Here is a 21888-nt window from a genome sequence, read left to right on the forward strand (position 1 = left end):
CTGAATAAACAATTCAAATCATCAGCCAAAACTGGACCATTTGATGACGCCGTCTTCCTGCGACCATAACGCTGTTCATAATATCAACAACATGGCTCTGTTCCCAGCTTTCGCAGAAGTCACGGCCACAAACCTGGATGATTCTTCCAAAGGTTATTATCAACATCTTTAACGTCATCTTCTTTGCTGTGGAAATCGTTTCCGTAAACAATGTGACTTCCAGAGCGACATTACCTAGAGTTATAAAGTCATTAAACGTCAGCTCCCCTAACACGTTACAGACCTGAGAGCTGAATGAGCAACATGTCGAACTTTATCGTTACTCAACACTAACTTACTTCTTGATATTTTAATCGTATTATTTTTAATAATCTCGAAATGGGCTTGATATGGCACAAAAAAATGAGTCGTTACACAATTGGGAATGTACTGTCATGTGTAATGACGGAAAACTCCCCTAATTAAAAAAAATCTCACCTCATGCAGACAACAGCATAACCCCAATTTATTTCAGCGATCATCAATATGTTCATATTGTAATAGTCAAGGTTTCCCAACTAAATCACAAATCAAAATTGCAGTCATATCACTAATATATCGGATACAGTTTAGCTATTGCAGTCATATTACTAATGTATCGGATACAGTTTAGCTATTAGCTAACTCGTTTATACAGTGTTGTATGTGTATTCTATCCTCTGACCATTTTCCTATTGTCCACATTGTCATATTATATTTAGACTGGTTGACAAATAAGAGTTTTCGAGCTGATGATGCATTGGCTCTCAACGAACGGGCTTTAAAGGCCAGCAGAAGTCAGAACCAAGATGATTCAAGGTAGGAAAACACACTTATTATCCAGTTGAGATCGAGTTCACTGTTATGTGCTTCTCAACCACATCTTTGGCAGCATGTTTTATGGTGATGAATAGATAAATCAGGGCACATAACAAGGCATGGCTTTGAGATCTGATACAACTGTAGAAGTTCATTATTTCAAATGATCTAACAGCTCTCACTTTTTTAACATAATTTCAATGCATTGTGACTGATAATCGACTGAATTATTGCTTATTATATTCCAATAAACAATAATAAATAGAGCATTAAGTAGCATGGTATGATTTTTAACTTTCCTTGTATTTTGAAAGGGAGGTGAGCTCTGAGGAGGAGAAGGAGGAGGAGGAGGAGGAGAAGAAGACGAGAGGGGAGGAGGATGACAAGCCTCCCAAAAAGAAGAAAAAGAAGAAGGAGAAGAAGAAAAAGAAGAAAAAACATAAGAAGAGGGACAGGAGCTCTTCAGTCAGTAGCGGGTCGGGCTCTGACACCGTTTATCCCAGTGACCTCAAGAGGGAGCAGGAGAGAGAAAGGTCTGGACACGCACACATGTGCACAGACACATATTGCCAACATGCACCGTAGCAGCATGAAGGGAAGAGTGTTTTTTGCTGCATTCATGCATGCATTTATACATCACTGTTTGAAGTCCATGTATGTGCATAGTACCAACGTGTGTTATTCTGTTCCCCCAGGGAAAAGCCTGCTCCGCTGGCCAGTCGTTTCTCCTGGCTTGATGACGTGCGTTCCCCCACTGAGCGGCCGTTCTGCGTTGACAATAAACCAGATCAAGCTAACTGGACCTACAAGTCCCTGTACAGGGGGGACGTGGCCAGGTAAACTACCCAGCGGTTGTCTCACTCACTTGGTATTGTGAAGCTTCATAGCAATTGCATGTGAATGGCAATCACATGCAAAAAAATATGTTAATTAACGTCCCAGATTCAGTTTATAAATTCCAGTCCTTGAAAAACTCAGGATTTTATGGGTTTGGTCTAAGGCATGTGATCTTGAAGATGCCGTTAGGTCATCCGTTAGAAGTAACAGGCCTTTTGTTTCTTCCCATGGCTGTTGCCAACGTTATCTCAGGTAATCTAAGTCTCCTAACACAAAAACGTTGAAGATCGATAAAAAATAATAGCCTGTAGCCTTAGGTCATGTGTCCTCTACTATGAACCCAAACACCACCAACCTCACACTCCCCTTCTCTAACCCTTTCCTCCACGTTTCTGTGTTCCAGGTACAGACGGAAGGGCTCGTCCTCGCTGGGCCTGGACCCTCGCTTTCAGGCGATTACTTGGGAGGAGTCGGAGCAAAGTGCCAAAAAAAAGAAGAAAGCTGACGTCAAGAGGAGAAGGGCGGACCGATACTTTTCGAAGGATAGTCAGGAGCTGCTGAGAGCCGAGCCCGCTGTGCCATCACTGCCCAGGATCGGAGCAGGCGATGAGCCGCCCCGAATTATCGACTTTATTACCCTGGCTGGTGAAGGAGGATTAAGCAGAGGAGAGACTGGTAGGATACACTTCATTTTGGATGTTTGGTCATATGCATTGGAATTGTAAACTAGTACAAAACAGGCCGACTTGGTATGGTTCAATTCTTAAATGATATTACATATGAAAAGCACTCAAGAGTAACCAAACAATAAAATCTAAGGGAAATGCGCAAACCGGTTTTATTAGAATTTGTTATAAGAAGAACGAGTCGGGTCAAATAGTGTCAGGTGATGCGCTAGCCAGGTCACCTGGTACTCATTTAACCAATCAGAAACCCTCACACTAACCTGTGTGTCCCACAATGGTTCTCGGGTGTTCGGGGACCAAAAGACGAGACAATCCTTGGCCCTCTTCAGGTTCTATAGACCTACATATTCTTCCCAATGTTATTCCCCGATCTCTAGCGGGGAGGGTGCTGACGTCGCCGGCGAACCCCCTGGGCGTGTACGATGCCGGCACGGCCCTGTGGGCCCAGGGGAAGGGGAAGCAGGAGGCCCCCGAGGACCAGAGCCAGGCCACGGCCCAGGACCAGAGGGTGGCCAGCCTGTCTGAGAAAACCGGGGATTACAACAGGCGCCTGAGGGAAGAACCAGGAGACACACAGCTATGGATGGAGTTCATACACTACCAGGTAAGGACCACTTCAAGTTTAATTTGACATTTGCATTACTCCTCACAATCCACAAAAATGGCAATAGGCAAATAAATAAAGAATGGATGGAGGTTTCAGGTAAAGGACTGATTTACGAGAGAGAGCTCAATACAGGCAAACTTATATTATGTCTGACCCCATAATTGTGATTTAAGACATTTGTTTTCTATTGAATTTCGTATAAAAGCGCCTGTCTCTCTGTGAGAGAATTTAGATTGTAGACGGCTCCAAACTCATTTGAGACCAATCAGGGAATCTTTACCCCGATTGGTTCAGGGAATTTCTTTCAATCACAGGTGCGGGAAATACAACACAAAAGTTGGACAAACGCATGAAGAGAGGGAGCAGAGAGGGAGCGTGCACATCGCTTTGATTGTTTAGTTTCAAAATCTTGCTCTTGTCTGCTCCTTTTCTCTCTCTCTCTCTCTCTCTCTGTCTCTCTCTCTCTCTCTCTCTCTCTCTCTCTCTCTCTCTCTCTCTCTCTCTCTCTCTCTCTCTCTCTCTCTCTCTCTCTCTCTCTCTCTCTCTCTCTCTCTCTCTCTCCCTCCCTCCCCCTCTCTCCCTCTCCCCCTCTCCCCCTCCCTCCTTCCCCAGGATGAGCAGAGCGAGACGGTGTTCGGCGGCGGGGGCGAGCCGGACTCGGCGGAGCGCCGGCGGGCGTCGTACCGCGGCGTGGTGGAGAAGAAGCTGAGTGTGGCGGAGCGGGCCGTGGCCCTCAACCCGTCCTGCGTGGCCCTGCAGCTGGAGCGGCTGCGGCTCTGCAGGGAGCTGTGGGAGCCCGCCGCCCTGGCCAAGGAGTGGAAGAAACTGGTAGGAGGAGGGAGGGACCAGGGGGTCACCCCCCCCAGGGGGGAACCCTCTCGTCGGGCGCCTCAAGGATGCGGCTCCTCGAGAAGACGCACAGAAACACATGGAGAGAGAAGTGTGCTCTCACTGTCCAAACCTCCAGTCCAAACAACCTGATAGTAAACATAAAAAAAATAATGAGGATGATGATGCAAATAGTTAATAGTATGCATAATATATGCAAACTGAAATTCGGCGAAATGATTGTCTGGCCGATGGAAACAGACATACAAGTTAATACATATAATAATGGACTTCAACAACAACACTCTTGAAAACAGCAATTATCAAATCATATAGCAGGTCATATGAGCAGTCTGTAAGGCGTATGTCTTTACATACATGCTCATGTTTGTGTTTGTGTGTGCGTGGCTCTGAAGTGTCCGGTTCGACTGCTCCCCAGGTGTTCCTTCACCCCAACAGCCCCTCCTTGTGGCGGGAGTACCTGCTGTTCACCCAGAGTCACTTCAGCACCTTCACCGTGTCCAGGGTCAACGCGGCCTACGGGAAGTGTCTGAGCACGCTCAGTGCGGTGCAAGACGGCAGCATGGTGTCTCACCTGGCCATAGCAGGAACTGAGGAGGAGATGTTAGGTAATGTATCAGCCAAACGTTGAAGTGATGTTTAACAATCACTTCAACATTTAAACAATTAAATCTCCATAACATCACAGAGGTATCTGTCCACTACACAACTACAGAATATCTTGAAAAACCTATATCCTGTGATAATGTTAAATATCCATAACATATCTTCAAGGGATGTATCCTCTACACATCTACTGAATATCTTGTCAAGAAGAAAAAAATATACATCACAAATGTAGCTTCCAAACCCAGTCCTGGAAAGACTTGGGTGGTCACCTTCTCTTCAACAATTTCCATTCTGACTTAGTTTTCACTACAAATTGGTGACCAATGCACTCCTTACTATCTGTATAAAAATATAGTGCTTTCTTAATCATGGATAATACATAGAAACAGAAAATGATGGACATATTTAGTTCATACAGTGAATGTCTGTATAGACATCTTCACATGTTGTCTCCATGTGTGTATATATACGCAGTGTTTAAGAAGTGTGCGTGTGTTTCACCGGGCTCACTCTGTTCCGTCTCCCAGACCTGTTCATCCAGCAGTGTCACTTCCTGCGACAGTGTGGCCACTCTGAGAAGGCCGTGTCACTCTTCCAGGCTATGATGGACTTCACCTTCTTCAAGCCTGACACGGTTCGAGGATTGCCCACCAGGCAGCAGGTAGCCGTGCGGACACGCCTGCGCTCACATCGTGTTGAACCGTTGCGATTCATTTTGTATGTTTTAAATGGTCAATGATTATTGCTGCCATCAATATTATTTAGGAGGACTTCGGTCTGATTAATTATTTCAACAATCTTTTTAAAATGGTGTCAAGACAAGAGTCTAACAGCAATATTGGGGGCCTCCTTCTCTGTCTCCATGTGCCGCCCTGTGAAGGCCTCGGTCGTGATGTGCTGATGAGTGCGGTGTGTTTGCATGTGCAGGTGGAGTTCTTTGAGCCGTTCTGGGACAGCGGGGAGGCCAGGATCGGTGAGGTGGGGGCCCGAGGGTGGAAGGCCTGGATGCTTCAACAGGAGAGAGGGGGCTGGCTCCAGCCCAGTGCAGGTACACAAGTACACGTACTAGCACACACACACACACTCACACGCACACGCACACACACACACACACACACACACACACACACACACACACACCGTTTTCTTGTGGTTATTTAGTAATGAAACTAAGAAAAAGTTAGAATTTATTAAATATAATCAAAAGAGTAAACCCGGTCCAAATCCATCTAAATATATGAGTGTGTTTGTGTTTGATCACATCTGCTTGACTTCATGTGTCCGCTTTCTTCTCTTTCTTCAGAGGATGACGAAGATGAGGAAGAGGAGGAGGAGGAGCTGAAGGATCGGGAGAGACCCAGATGGGAGCTCTGGCTGAATGTGGAGTCTTCCAGGGAGGCAACTCATTGGCTGCCCTGGAGGCCAGAAAAGGGCCAAACAGTGGAGGACTGTGAAGACCCAGACAGACAGGTTAGCGGGGCTGAACTTAAGATGCATCATAAAAGATTTTATGTAAACGTTAAAAAATAATCAAATGTTCAAATATTATTGTTCCCATACTGGTTTCTTTGAACACCTGTGATAAAGAAAATTGAATCGTCATTAAAACTGGCACTTATTCCACCTGCCGTTCAAAGAGTTACTCAGAAAGAGTAAAAAACACATTGTAATTGAATCCCCTCTCTCTCCTCGTCCCCATCCATCCCTAGGTGTTGTTTGACGACATCGGGCCCTCGTTGATCCACCTGGCGTCCCCAGAGCTCCAGCGCCGTCTGCTCCTCTCCTTCCTGTCCTTCATGGGGATGCCTGTGGACTCTGTGCTCCTGGGTGCCCCCTGTCAGAGCAGCCTCCTGATGGAGGACCTCACTCTGCTCACACAGGGTACAACAAAGTCCCCTTTATTCTATTAAATCCAATGGAGGGTTGTTCTGGTGTCCCCCTAGTCACTAGCTAGCCTGGGTATACCCATGCTGCCTTGCGCGCGATTTCATTGCACTCTGCTAGGCAGCCTGGATTCCATGGATCCGAATTTGGCCTGAGATAGGGAACCAATCACAGAACGGGGAGGGACGGCGAGACGATGACGACGTCTATGCGGCACACCCATCGTCTTCTTCCTCATCGAATTTCTGTCGCTCTACAAACGTCATCTGGTATAAATGATACAATTGGCTATGAGCTACGTACAGACTCGTATGATAGACATTCATGGCGCCCAATAAACGGCTCCGGGCAATCGTAAACCCCGCCTCAAATACGAGAAAATGAATGTGTGGTTCCCAGACCTCATCTCAATGTGGATTGAGATGAGGTCTGCCGTTAGCCAGGCTAGTCGCTAGCTGTCACTCAAAGGATCAACATTTGGGGCCAAGGAGAAAGGTGAGGAGTAATAGTGGACTCATTGGAAAGAGAAAGATGTGGAGCTTACATGCAGTCACATCTTCACAAACAGGGACTAAATGGCTGCCATGGCACTGGCTTATTCATTCATTTGTTGTTCGCATGTGTATTGGATGACAATAGCTAGATGGATGTGCGTATGTGATTGTACGTACTTGTGTATGATACTGTATACAGCCTTCACCATAAATGGTGTAGGCAAAACATGAATGTTAATAAATATGTTGCATTGCACTCTTTGGACATTCGGCAGTTATGACATTTTAGGACTAGACTATTGTGGCTGCCTGAGAAGTTTGTCATACACCAGATGATCAAACGAAACAAAACAACCAACTGTTCCCAATGTCCGTCTCCCCCAAGGCAACGACCCCCAGCGACCTCTGAGCGGCTACGACCTCCAGAACACGGGAGTCCACACGGTGGGTCACATGACAACGCTGCAGGGGTCAAGGAAGTGGGCGGGGCTCGGGAAGCAAGGGGAAGAGTTCCTCACCAACGCCTTCCATTTGCTCCTCCCACAACTGGCCCCGCCCCACCGGGCGGCCCTGTCCCTCTGCTGGATACGCTATGAGAAACTCAAGGTAGGGACGCCCAACCACCTGTTATCTCACCGTTATCGTCGCTGACATTTGCCTTGCGTGATTAGATGGAATCACCCTTGCTAACATGTGATATCATGGGGAAAGGCTTTGGGTTCACAGTGTGGACTGGAGGAAATAATATGGCCAAAGAGGAAGTGTGGCACTTTTAAAATATTATTATGGTCCGATATTTTTTTGGAGAAATATATAGTTTTGAGACCCGACCCCGGATAAGCGGACGAAGATGAGAGATGATAGTTTTGAGATGTGTGAAATAGAAAGGGGAATTGGCACGAAAGTCAAAATCATGGAGTTTAATAGTAATAATAAGTGTGTGTGTGTGCGTGTGTGTGTGTGTGTGTGTGTGTGTGTGTGTGTGTGTGTGTGTCCTCCTGTCAGGTCCTGCGCTGTCTCTGCGGTGGCAGCAAGAAGCGCCTGCGCTCCCAGGGCAAGAGCAGCAAGCGCGTGGCCAAGCGGCTGCTCAAGGAGCCCGACAACCGCTCCGCCCTGGCGCTGTGGCGGGAGTACGGCCACCTCGAGTGGCTCCTGGGCAACGCCGACGACGCCCGCAAGGTGTTCTCGGCCGCCACCGCCATGGGAGGAGCCAAGGGGCTGGGCTGCCCCGCCCTCTGCGACCTCTGCCTGCTGTGGGCCCAGCTGGAGTGTGAGGAGGGCGCCGGGGAGGGGAGGAAGGGCGGCCCCGGGGACGCGACCTCCGCCCCGGCCGTGGGCGTCCTCACCCGGCTGGCGGAGGGGACCCCCTCCGCCCCCGGGGCCGCGGCGCCCACCCCGGTGGCGGTGCTGAAGGCCAGGAGGACTTATGAGCAGGCCCTGACGGACCGTCTGGCTGCCCTGGAGAAGGACCTCCGCAAGTGGGGAGAGGGCAAGAAAGGTGGGTCTCTGACAGCCATCCCTTTACGCTGGAACATGAACAAAGATATTATGGACGTTGTTCCAATTTGTTATCAAAGTGGATAATGAGGAGATGGCAGAATACCGATTTCTTTTTGTTTTGATGTTTATATTTTGATTTATTCTAGGAGACGGACCGAAGCTAAGAGGCCTGGTGGGCTGTTACGCCTTGTACCAGCATCTGACGGTCGGCGTGCAGGCGACCAACGCGGTGTACGGCCAAGCTCGGGAGGGAACGGAGGGGCTGCACGGGGCGCTGACCCTGGCCTCTGATAACCACGCCGGCGCCAGCGGGGGTCCGGGCGCCGCCGGCACAGAGGCCGGCAGACTCTGCGCCCAGAGGCTGGCGTTTGAGTGCGAGGCGTTGGCCGTCCAGCACGCGGCGCTGCTCCGATACCACCTCAGCACCAGCGTGTTTCCCCTGGCCACGCTGAGACACGCCCTCACCTCCTCGCTCTCCGCCTGGCCCCAGTGCGCCCCCCTCTGGACCGTTTACTTGCAGGTACCGTCGGGCCGGAAACTCTTGTCCAAAGGGTTTGTTTCTCAAAAATGAGTGTAATATACTAATGACGGCACGCTGTGTGTGTCCGTCTTCCAGGTGGAGAACCGGTACCACAGCGCAGGACGGGCCCGCCGCTTCTTTCACTCGGTGACCCGGGGACGCAAGGACATCGTGCCACGCCTCTTTGCTATTGTTGCCGAGCAACAAAGGAAGCAGCTGGTGGACGCGACCCAGCGGTAAGAGCAGCTGCTGTCCCCGTGTCACCTATCTGAGAGACTACTGTTTGGTAGGTATCGCTTATGCAGCATATAAGAGGAGCTGCCTCAGGTAGGGTCTAACCCTAGCCCTAACAAGATGTGGTACACACTATTGGGAACATCGAGACGTCAGATCAGGAAGTATAGAGAAAGAGGATGTTATTACGACTCTGTCATGGAGTACTAAATGGTATATTGAACATGTTTACCATCAAGTCACTAATCACATAAATGCTAAATGACGATGAGTGAATTCACTTTTTTTTGTTAAATATGCTTCCTAGCTTTTCTAATGTCAAATACAGTGCTCCAATGTTCGGTGTTGGATAGTGGCTCCAATGGAAGGGGCTCAGACACAACAAGGTCGGAATAAAATGCTTTATGCCAGAAGCAATTTGGAATGATTGTGCTTGGAAGCTTAGTAAAATAGTGGGATTTAACTTAATGAAACAGGTTTCAATTAAATGTGTTGTTTCCTGCAAATAGATAATAATGTATTATAATAGTAAATAATTACTCTCAATTAATCTACCTCCACACCAGTTTAATTTAGATTTTCTTTAACCTGACATTTGAAGATTAGTATGTAAATAAATGAGCCTCTATCCATCGCCTAACAAGGCCACACAATGTTGAGTAAGCCGATGGACAACTCTTAAAAGCCCTTGCAAAAATGCAGCATCATGAATGTTCCCAACTGGGTGTGAATGTTATACTAATTATTTATCTTCCAACTGTTTGCCTGTAGGTTTGAATCTCATGATGGCGCTCTACCCATCTTGCCGGAAAATGGCCTTGGCAACCGTATCCGGGGCCTGTTTGGAAACGCCCTTCTTAGTGAGATGGGTGCCCACTGTCCTCTACTCTGGCGGATGTATATGCACTTCCTGGTGAGGCAGGAGGCCGTTGAAACCAACAAAATGTGTACTATTGGCGGCATGTGACTCAGGAGGTAGAGCGGGTTGACTGGTAACCGGAAGGTTGCTAGTTCGACCCCCGGCTCCTCCTGAGTGTTAGAATATCAATCAAAACATACCAGTAACAATCAAATGACTGAGAACTAAAAGATGGTCGATGACTTCAAATGTACTGCTATTTGTTACGGAACCCATTTCTAGTCTAGTCTAGGGGGGACATGGTGTATGATGATGTGCATAGGCCTAAATGTACATGTTTCTAATGTATGCTTGCAGGTATCGGAGGGTAAGCTGGACAATGCCAAAGCGATCTTCTACAAGGCCTTGCAGAACGTTCCCTGGTCTAAGGTGACACACACAAACACACACACGCACACCATACTATGTTAACAGATTATAGACGCTCCCTACATTTTCAGCTCTCTATATTTGTGTGCGACTATTGACTTAAATTTGTGTCTTATCTTTGGCTGTTTTGTATTTACATACAGTATGAGTGCTGCTTTGTGTCTAAGTGTAGCACACATGTTTGCTGCCGTGTATGGCATGCATATACATGCATTTACATATTGTGTGAGGGCATTCAGACGTTCTTGCTCATTAGTGTGTTTGCATTGTGACCAGGGTTTGTACATGGACGCAGTGCAGCTATTCCCCGGACACCTCCAGGAGTTTGTGGACCTCATGACGGAGAAGGAACTGCGTCTCAGACTGCCCCTAGAGGAGTTGGATATACTACTTGAAGATTGAATGAACAAGCAGACATTCATGTGAACAAAATGTTATTCATTCTTAGCCTAAAAATAATTTGATGAGAAAGGTTTTTTTTCCATGTATATAGGTACATCAAATATACTTTTTGAGAATTGGAATAAAAGTGTTTTTTAGAACTGGTGTTTTTTTTTTTGTATTTTCGTTCTGTTAAACCAGGTATGTATGGACAAAATAAGCATACAGTACTTAAATGTAATGTTAGATCGTCTAGATGAAATAAACATAACATTAAGAAAGAACCTCAAATAAAAGTATAAATAATAAAACCCACCACGAACGAAGACGCACAAAGCAGAAAGATATTTTAAATAATTTAAATGTTCCACAAAACGTTTTGAACGCCAATTATTCGACTTTTGAGTAACAGGTACGCGTTTGAGGTGATGATGTCCCACCAGGGTCGGACTGGGAACGATTTTCGGCCCTGGCATTTTTCCATCTACACCGGCCCCTTATGGACCGACCGACCGACCGACCCCCCCCCCCCCTTTAGCGCAAATGAGCCGAACCAACTTCAGCGAACCTACTTAAGAAAGACCTGTGAGCCGAAGTCAACATGTCGCGGTGGGCACAATTAAAAACCAAACGGCCTACCTTGACGCTGTCTTGATCGCGGGGCTTCTTGCAAGTTGCAATTATTCCACATTAATCCACACGGTTTAACATAGGCCTACCCGGACAGTCCTGCTAGCAAGCAATGGATTATGTTTGCGTTAAGGAAGTAAAGTGGAAACGGGTCTATCAAAAACTTGTCTATAGGAAGTCGAGACCATTCACGCACTTCATTACCACTAGTGGTCAGTCGATGGCGACTGTGCACCGCAAATAACAGCGTTAGCCACTTACTTATGAATAGACTTGGAGGGGCGAGCCCTCCCGGAAGCCATAGAGAATGCATTGAGAGCTCTGTTTTGTGAAGTAAACGCATTTAACATGGGAGTCAATGGGAGAGGTCTGGGGCGATTTTCATTTCGCCCCTGGAGCCCAATGACCAAAATACTATGACTAGGCTATACATGTTTTCGCCGGTTGTAGCAGCAGGGACGTCGGGGCACTAGCAGCAACGGTTGAAGCACTGGCCACAGCAAACAAGCGATCTATTTTAAAACATCCAGACGCCTTAGCTTGTAGAGATTTCTGCCTTTTGTCCCGAATCTTCTCCGCTCCCCCTTTCTTCTTTTTGCCAACTCTTTCCATGATTTTTAGCCCATCCACAGAAATTAAAATATAAGCGAAGCAACATCCGCAGCATCCATGGACCGTTAACGTTCGCTGTTAGATGTATAATCCCATCGTGCACCGCAACATATTTTTGCAAAATATTCGAACATAAACTCGCCAAATATAAGAAGAAAATCGTAGTTTAGTTTAAAGAAAGCATTTTAGTTTTATTTTAATTTAGTTTGTTGCAATGATTGTACAGTTTGAAGAAACAGGATTTTACAGTTTGAAGAAATAGAAAATGATACCATATACCAACCGTCACATAGATGTGCATGACAAGGAAGCGCTATATATACTGGATGCACCATTGCAACAATTTGACGTTAGGTTCTTTCTTGGGCTCTTTGAGTTATCCGTATTGTCAGGTAAGTAAGGCGGTCGTATAATCAGTATTGGGGCCGGTATGATTGAAGGAGGGCCGGCCCTCGCACGCCGAAATGTGGACCGGCCCTTCTGGCAAATGCCCGGTATCACAGATTACCAGTCCGAGCCTGTGTCCCACCCACTTGTGAAGTAGGCTGTCATAATATGTGTCAATCACTTTAAATGCGAACAGTCTGAGTCGTCTGGAAATAAAGTATTAGTCATGTCATGTATAATTATAATCAGGCAAATCTCGTTATGAAGTATCCGTCCACTCATCTGTCTCATCATTTACATAGCGAGCGCCATGGCTTGACGCATTGCAGATCCTGCGTAGCCAATCTTACGCGGCTGTACAGTGTGTAGAATATTGCAGGTCTACTCTGTCCAATCAGCAAGCTCGTCTCAAAATGAATTGCACTTCCCTATAACAGAGTCGAAATGAGAAGCCGGTCGGCAAAAGCCGTATCCTTCCGCTTCCATAAAGGTCTGCAGCGCGTCCACCACCGCTCTGAACGCCCTGAATAAAATCTGAAACGCCCCCGAGGTTACTGTCGTCTATGTCCCCCCCAGGCAATAATGTACATTATTGCTGCGCCGCTTTGTTAACAATGAAGCGTTAGCAGTGCAAATAAGTGTCTTATTTGAGCTTTTGTAAGGGTTGTTCTGTTGTTAGTAGCTGCATTTTTTGATACACGAAAAAAAAAGTTGGAAAGTTTGGAAATACAATAAAATCTGAGTTTAGATCAAACCTATGGATGTGAACTGATTTAAATTGTACATTGAAGCACACATCTTAATCGACTTTGATTCATATTTTCATGTGCATAGGCCTAAATACAATATTTATTGGCATTTAAAAAAGTGCATTTGTAATAATAAAATGTATGAATGTGCTGTTTTTTCCACTTTCTATTGAGTTCATTTATGATCTTCTGTGGGTCATCCGTGGTATCTATGTACCTACAGTACAGTGCAGGTGTATCAGTATGTTGCCTTATACCTGCATGTTTGGACCTGTGAGTACAACAATAAATAAGTTGGTATGGCAGACAATATCAGATATTGGCTTTAGCTTTCTTGATATATATATATTTTTTATTTTTAAATGTTTTACAGCACCTAGAAAGAAAGTGATGCGGGAGTCAGTGACCTGGGCTCTTTTCATCTGTGCGGAGGAATACGCGAATACTCAAGTCGTGGTTCTCCCCTAACCCAGCCTTGCAGCTCAGTGGCGACCGTCCATTTCCTCTACGCCTAGCATTAGCCAACAAGCACTACCTGCGCAAACAGACATGGTGAGTGTTCCTTCGACCGTTTTTGAGATATGTATATTTGTGTAATCATACTTAAATCCGTGATATAATCCTAGATTTGACATGCTTTTGGTTCCAGTTTAGAATACCCAATTCATTCCGTTACGGAGGCTGTGTGCATGAGATTGTTCCAGTCAAGATTTTAGCTAGCTAGCAACTCGAAAACATGGGCGGGTAGGCGTAACGAACTGGGTTGTAGTCGTTTTTCTGTGACTAGCTCGATCGATCTTAAATAGCCATCCCTACCTGTACTCTATTTGTTGGGCATTTTGTTACATTATATATCGACCAATTGAGCAATGCCGGTTACAAATGTAAGGAGGGTTGGTCGGTTTTGCTAACGGCGAGCCGGCGGCCAGCTAATGTTAGTAGCCCCAAAGCAAGACGTACCATTGGCCGTGATCTGGCATAGTATGAGGTCTGCACAGCATGAGGTCTGCACAGCATGAGGTCTGCACAGTATGAGGCAGTATGAGGTCTCTAGTCTGAGGTCTGTACAGTATGAGGCATAATGAGGTCGGTTCAGTATGAGGTCTCTATGGTATGAGGTCTGCACACAGATCTTTACAGTATGAGGTCTCTATAGTCGGAGGTCTGTACAGTATGGGGCATTATGAAGTGTGTACAGTATGCAGTCTATGGTATGAGATCTGCAAACTGGTCTGCACACTATGAGGTCTGCACACGGGGCATGATGCTGCAATTCACCTTAAGTAACACCAGGGCAAAACTTGAGTCATAGAATCAGATAAACATATTTTTACATTGCGCCGACACATCGTCAATCAACCATGAATGCCAGATTCATAACATATTGATGTCAATTTGTATTGTTATCAGGTGTGCTGGTAACTCACTCTTCCATGGAAAACAAGAGAGAATACCGGTTCCTTTTTCTATTGCTCAGAAGCAAAGCCAAAATCCTCCACTGTGTTATCAGTGATGTTCCCGATAGTTAAAACTAACAGGAAACTTGAACCACACTGCAGATACGATCCACAATGACCCTGGAATAAAATAATCATTGATGTAATTAAAGGGTGATTTACTTGCAGAATCAAGTGTGCGTTACTGGGGACTGACATTGTGACGTGTAGATTAATCTGGGATAGGAGGAGTACTTTTATTTGGCTTTGTTTCATATGAAGACCCACTAAATAAAGTTTTAAATTTTACTTGAAAAAATGTTGGTCTGATGACTATTGTTCTTGCGGGAACAAGCAGTCATTTTACTATTGCTTCTGCTCACGTTTATGCAAAATGGGGGTGGTCAGATCAGTGATTCTTTGACACATTTTTTTTTTTATAACGGTTTACATGTGACCAAACATGAATGGTACTGTCAGTGCCTGTTACCTGTTAGACCTGTAATACCCAAGAAAGGAGCTGTATGCTGTTTCTTATCTTTTAAATGTCCAGAATACCTCCTTCACAAATCTAGACTCTTGGCTAGTTAAGTCTCGAGTCTGAAAGGGAAAAGTATATGCATACACTACTACATACACATCAGTTTAGGTAATGCAGACTGTTGTATCGGTCCTCATAATTCACTACTGCATGGTTAAGTCGGAAGCAGTTTATTCCTATTTATATCCACCCCAAGGTTTGTAACTACGTCTTTGCAACAAAGGAGACTCAATGTCTTTTTGTAGCTCATGGGAATTCACCATTGTAAAAAACATGTTGCCTAGCATTTAAATGCACAAAGTTACCCGCAGTGCTTGTTTTGTTGTAAAATCAGGAAGCGCTGACAAAAACACGGAGGCCAGGGCGGTGCTTAGTGGACTTGAAGAAGAAGTGAGATTGTATTTTTTGACAATTGGTTAACATGACATATTAAAGCAAAACCATACAAATTGGAACCGCTCCACAGTCCAACAGTTTGGGCCACACCTGAGTTTGATTACTGCATTCACCATAGCTAAACTGAACCATAGCACAGGTTCAACCGTACCAGGGTGAGATGAAGAACGGGGAGCACCCCAGGCGCTTCACCTGGGACCTCTAATTGCGTAAACATGAATTTTCAGTGAAGTATAACGTGATTGACGAAAATGAAGAGGCTGCCTTTTGATGTAGGAAACTCGTATACAGATCTTTTCTGGATGGAGCCTAATGTTAAACACTCATTGTAGAGGACTACAGTGCTATATTGAAGGGAAACTACCGGGGGGGGGGGGGGGGGGGGGCAAGATAAGCTAGTGCGGCCCGCGAATAATACTCTTGTTTGCTTGTTTGTTAACCGAGGGTTCTGTTATTTTTGTTGAATTTCAAATCAGTATTTAATAATTCAAATTGTTTTTACTCAACCTTTACGATGCCTGCAGGCACCCTTAGTACATCATCCAGAATGAATTCCCTATTGGCACGCCAATTGCACTGGTTGTCAAAAACATGGCAGATATATTATTGTTGGCACACACACCTTGGGAGGAGGGGGTGAGAGATGGGCTTAGCCAAGCCAGCTGAGACTATACCCTTCTGAACCATGGTGCCCCCAGCAGGGTTCAGATGACCGCTGTATGGCCGGTGCAAACTGATCCCCCCCCTCCCCCTTGGAGATGGAACTCTAACTAGAAGTTGACAGGCCAAATAGGCTGACCACTGTTCTTCACATACTGTTCTTAAATCAACTCCCCTGTGTGAGTGACAGGACCCCCTCGGCTTGGCTACGGGCTTTCAACACAGAAATCTGGCACTTCCAACAGTCCGTGTCAAAGGCTGCTAAACGATACCCGATTCCTAACGAGGACGGATACTGCAAAAGAGTGGGCAGACATCTCACTTAGTCCATCCGTCTATGAGGGGGACGGGGCAGACAGCTCATCTCTCTGTCACCCTGTCAAACAGATGCCCGTTCTCGCCCACAATGCCAAGGGCGAAGTAGAGGAGGTTCCCTCGGTGGCTGAAGCACAACCCAGATGGCCATAGTCTGGTCACGTACCCCCGGCGTGCTGGAAGAAGGAAGGAGCCACAGAGACACTGGCAGCGATTAGGCAGACAGATTTAGTGGGAGACAGAAGGGGCGTACTGCCAGCAGGAGACCCAGTCTTCATCCTTCCACCTTGTGGTAGAGGGAGCCAGCGGCGAGGGTCTACGGAATATAGATATCTCCACGTTCGTTCTTCCATTCCTGATGCAGGTTGTCCATCCTTCTGTCCGTCGAGTTCTGAAATTGACCTTTCCCTATCCACTTGACCATCTCCACTGGAAAAATAACAACATGCAAATACCGACTTCTGCCCAACGGTCTCTCTGAAGAAATCGAACAGAGCCCGTCCCTCCGCTGTGCAGATACGTCTCGTTCCTTCAGCCGTTCAAACCTACTCGTCGGCCCGTTGTGCGTTCATTTTTGGCTGGCCGATACGTACCCCTCGTCTTCTGCGGCCCAATGCTGCCCAAGAAGGCGGCCATGTACCCGGGAGGAGGCAGTCTGTTGAGCCTGTCGTCCATGTACGACCTGCTGGACGAGCAGCAGTACTTCTACACCACGCTCATCCGCCAGCAGGAGCGCAACTACAGGGCCTTCCTGCAGATGCTGGCCCACCGCATAGACGGCCGCGTGGACGGCCTGGTCGAGGAGCTCCACGACCTGCGCAGCAGCCTGCAGGGGCTCCGGTCCGAGCTGCTGGAGGTGCGCAAGCAGGGCGCGCAGAGCGCCAAGCGAGCAGAGTGCCTCGCCGAGGGCCTGGTGACGGTGCGGAAGGCGCTGGACGGGCCGAGCGCCGAGGCCCGTTTGCCCGACAGTGTGACGGGCAAGGGCGGAGGCGTGGGGCCCAAGCCCCAGGCAGGAGCAGGGGCCAGGGTGCTGAGGCTGGACGGGGGGACGGCCCGTAAGGGGGGGCGCGACGCAGGGGCCAAAGGGCCAGAACCAAAGGCCATGAAGCTCATCGCTGATCTGACTGACATCTGCTTTGAGAACTTCAAGGTGGAGCCCATGGTCTTTAACATTAGACGGAGATGCAAAGTTAGGACTCTTGTTTGTAACGTGGATCAGTGTCGCTATAATCTCCTGGTTGTGATTTTGTTACTTGGTGTGCGGTACTTGTGTCCCTAGGTTGGGTTCTAGTACACCAAGTTGGTCTTTTAACCTTTAGCACATGGCTAATGTATGAGGAGAGCATTGTTTATTTCTGGAGCTTATCACCTGTGTTAAATATTCCAAGGAGAATAATGCGTCCGTGTTTGTCTGCCCCACTCCAGGCTGACCAACTGACAGAAGAGCAGATTGCTGGTAAGACCTCACTCTGGCACACACAGTGCATTAGGGATCCAACTGACCGTAATATGCATGCAGAACTGGAATAGCTAGTCTTATAGTCCCTTGCTACTCCTTCACCCCCTTTTGTCCTCTCCCCCTGCCTCCGTCTACCCAGAGTTCAAGGAGGCCTTCTCCCTGTTCGATAAGGACGGCGACGGCACCATCACCACCAAGGAGCTGGGCACCGTGATGCGCTCTCTGGGCCAGAACCCCACGGAGGCCGAGCTGCAGGACATGATCAACGAGGTGGACGCCGACGGTACGACACCCCCCCACCGCCCCGGGCCGTCAGAGGAGAGGAGCTGGGATGAACGCTTGACTTATTGTACTCGTGTATCCCAGGCAACGGCACCATCGACTTCCCAGAGTTCCTGACCATGATGGCGAGGAAGATGAAGGACACAGACAGCGAGGAGGAGATCAGGGAGGCCTTCCGAGTGTTTGACAAGGTGCGTATCGCGTCCAATGTGTGAGCTATGTGTTTAGTTATGGCCATTGGGATTTTATATTCATCAACGTTTAAATGGGATTATGTGAAGTGGGTCTGTGTGCGTGACACCGTTATCCCCCCCTCCCCCCAGGACGGCAACGGCTACATCAGCGCCGCGGAGCTGCGTCATGTGATGACCAACCTCGGCGAGAAGCTGACCGACGAGGAGGTGGATGAGATGATCAGGGAAGCTGACATCGATGGGGACGGACAAGTCAACTATGAAGGTGCCACACTTTAGCATAACTCCCGTCCATTAGTGCGGTAGCACTGCTGCATGACCGCCTTCTTTGACTGCGATGTGATCCGAGCGCATTGATGTGTGTGTGGAACCGTGTCTTAATGGGTTTGGAGCGCCCTGTTCCAGTTGAGACGTGTTCCTCCCGGCTTAACCCTGGAGTCTCATCCATGTCTAAAATATTGATCGATGGAACATTTGTTTCCATATTTATGATGTGTAAATCGAGTAAATCCGCTGCCGAGTATTGTAGCCGATGTCATGACTTGCTTTAACTTGCTGTTCTCGTTTGGTTTGTTTCTGCAGAGTTTGTCCAGATGATGACCGCCAAATGAGCTGTCCCTCTTTTGAAGAAAAAGAATCAGTCAAATGTTTCACTTACCTCTTATTGCAAAAATCTACATTTATTCATACTGTTTCTGTATAGAAAACTTAAAACTGAATGTTGGAAAACTGAAAATTCTGTCCATATAAGCAAGAAAAAAGTAAAACAAACAAAAAACCCCGACCCTAGGTCCCTCCCCTTCCAGTGGGCCCCCATTGGGCCTTTATTTCAGAAGAAAAGCTGATTTTGTAAGTCAAGAAAGTCGGTGTATGCTGAACTCAAAGTTCAACATGCTACGGAACTTGAAGAATTAGAACTTGAAGAATTTGACTGAAAACACAGCCAAAGGTTGCGTTAAGCGAACGACTTTCTTAGCTTGCTAAATTATCTTTAAATTGAGAAACATTTCTGCAATTCATACGGGATCAAAATGATTTGTCCCCTGTATACTGCCGTTAGCAATTCTTTCCAAAATAACGTCCAATATGGCACAGCGGAAGGGCGGGACTTAGGCTATCTATTTGCATGTACCAGCTTGTATTCCCACCCCTCCCCCCACCCCAGTGCCGAGCAGCCCAATCAGATTCTTTAACACGTTAGCCAAGCAGCCTATCGGCAGCCAGCTAGTTTGCCGCCAGCTCCTCTGCTTTCCGGTTCCATCCACGCAACGTCATTATGATTTATCTGGGCTGGCCAATCGCCTTTCCTTCTATTCCTGTTTCTTTTTTCTATTTCTTCATGCATGCAGCTTTACGACGGGTCATGGCATAAAAAGCCCAGTGATGGGGATGACTGTTGGCAGGCCTCACGAGGGAGAGCCAGGGGGTTTGTGGGAGAAGGGAAAGGGACATTTGAGGCTTTGTAGGGGATTAGAAGGTTGCAAATGAACCAGGGGGAACCTTTCGCAGTTTGCTTACCTACACTAACCAAGCGACGACAGATATTTTTAAGAAAAAAAAAGGAGGAAAATAAGAATAAAAATATATATACATTTTAGATTGTGTTTTTGGCATGTCTGAATAATCGCTTTACTCTAATGTGTTTACCTTTTTGGGGAGGGGTAGGTGTCTAGACTGTAAGAGAGGGACGGGAATACTTGAAGGTGATGATACGGGAGCAACTTTTGAGATATAAGGGGGACAGAGATCGGTAACTGGGGTAAAGGTAAATAATTCAGAATCATGTGTCAGAATGGCATGGTGAACCAAAAAGAGGCTCAAAGTAGTACCATGGCTTTGTTTACGGGACATGGCGCTTAGTTCTACTTGCTCGCACAAGAGCGGGGCAATATTTTTAATCAATATATTATGCCTAAATACCTCTTGATAATTTAGCGGCATTTCATTTTTTTGCATCTTTTACATTCTTTGGACGACTTCATTTTTAATGTGCATATGATTCCCAAGCTAAAATGGATTGATTCATTCGTCGTTTCTTTAGTCAAACTTTACTTTAAACTATTACCTGTAGGACTAATGCAACCTACATATGGTCTACATCACAAATCTAAATCCCAGATGAGATCTGATCCCATCCCTTATTATTCCTCTGGGATTAATAAAGAACATCTTTCACCACATCCCTATATTGCCCAGCTCTGCCTCAAACCTTGCTCTGGGTATCATGTTTGGGGGTTGTTTGCTTCTGTTTGGTGAGGGTCGGTGCTTTTGCAGCATTTCTATCTAGTGTCCGTGTGTGTGTGTGAGTGCGTGCGCATGTGTGGGGGGATGCCTGTGAAAGTGGATGCGGCAAAGCCTGTCCCAGTCCAACTGTTCTGTTCAGTTGATCTGCATTCCAAGTTGTACATGCTAGTCTTTACATTTTGTTTTTCCAATAAAACACCATGAACTTAAATGCACTAGTCTTGTTTGGTTTGTTGATGGACTAACATTACTACGCTGTTCCTATCAGCTTAATTTAACTCCATTTTATACCTTCTCCATGAGCAGTTCCTTGTCCAAAATGTACTGTCTTTATCTCAATGTGTCAAGTGCGAACAGGTTTCCTGAGGACTATCAAAAAAAAGAACTAAAGCTCCACTTTCAGATAAGGGGTTGCTAGGCAACTGAGGTGAAGGAGGAGCTGCTGAGTGAGTTATGGTTTTGGTGGGGTTGGAAAGGAAAGGGACAACTATGTCTGCCAGTGCTTTAATAACAACTAACCAGTAATGTCCGCACCTAGCCACCCTCATCACACAAACACATGGGCGGTTTATGCATTCACAAATTTGACCTTCCCGAGTTATTCAACGGTCTAAATCGTCATGTCTGAAGTTAAACTCAACATGTACAAATACCAAAAATATTGTAATGTGTGAACACGTATCTAAATTCAACAAGGCTCAGTTGTGCGATGAATGACTTTGTTTAGAGGCCCATTAGAAGCCTGAGGGTGTTGAGGTCACTGAGCCCTGGGGAGGTCCTGGTTACTGATACCACCAGTCTGGACCCCTGTGTGTGTGTGTGTGTGTGTGTGTGTGTGTGAGAAGGGACAAAGAGCTGAGAGGGGCACACAGGGAGTCCTGACGCTGAGGCACAATGGGCGTCAACCTGTGTGTCCGGTTGAGTTAATCCTCTGATGACATGAGGCTCCAGGCCCACTCATCACCTGCACCCCAGACACACCACAGAACGACGGATCCAGCGCACACAGCGCCACTAACAGCAACCGTTTGAGAATGAAAAAAAAAAATACAAACAAATGTCCTTTCAAAATGTAACACTTTATCACAGGCAGTCCCAATAATCTTCTGCATCTCCTATTTCAGCCCCCCCACCCCCCAAAGGGAAAAGTCTGAGTAACATCATTCTCCGAAATAATATATTGACTTTAAAATGGAGGAATAATCATTATATTACACAGAACAATAAAATGTACAACAACAATTATAAAACTTTAAA

General features: G+C 46.6%; 2 protein-coding genes across 2 annotated transcripts; both read left to right on the plus strand.

The window, feature by feature from the left end:
• The first annotated feature begins 45 nt into the window (after positions 1–45).
• Positions 46–11131, plus strand: nrde2 (NRDE-2, necessary for RNA interference, domain containing). The gene is made up of 19 exons (XM_056590091.1): positions 46–152; positions 741–837; positions 1152–1370; positions 1533–1673; positions 2078–2349; positions 2738–2964; positions 3580–3795; positions 4235–4424; positions 4953–5086; positions 5353–5473; positions 5729–5895; positions 6135–6306; positions 7189–7409; positions 7809–8301; positions 8450–8823; positions 8920–9059; positions 9829–9970; positions 10274–10345; positions 10622–11131. The coding sequence occupies exons 1-19, from the start codon at positions 92–94 to the stop codon at positions 10745–10747; spliced, it is 3585 nt and encodes a 1194-aa protein (XP_056446066.1). The 5' UTR covers positions 46–91; the 3' UTR covers positions 10748–11131.
• Positions 11132–13576: 2445 nt separating this feature from the next.
• Positions 13577–20812, plus strand: calm1a (calmodulin 1a). Its single transcript, XM_056590287.1, has 6 exons — positions 13577–13656; positions 17878–17908; positions 18051–18194; positions 18278–18384; positions 18517–18652; positions 18970–20812. Exons 1-6 carry the CDS (start codon positions 13654–13656, stop codon positions 18996–18998), a joined length of 450 nt encoding a protein of 149 aa, XP_056446262.1. The 5' UTR covers positions 13577–13653; the 3' UTR covers positions 18999–20812.
• Positions 20813–21888: the final 1076 nt, after the last annotated feature.

Source organism: Gadus chalcogrammus, chromosome 5 (assembly GCF_026213295.1).
Source record: "Gadus chalcogrammus isolate NIFS_2021 chromosome 5, NIFS_Gcha_1.0, whole genome shotgun sequence".
In the NCBI taxonomy this organism is placed as follows: domain Eukaryota; kingdom Metazoa; phylum Chordata; class Actinopteri; order Gadiformes; family Gadidae; genus Gadus; species Gadus chalcogrammus.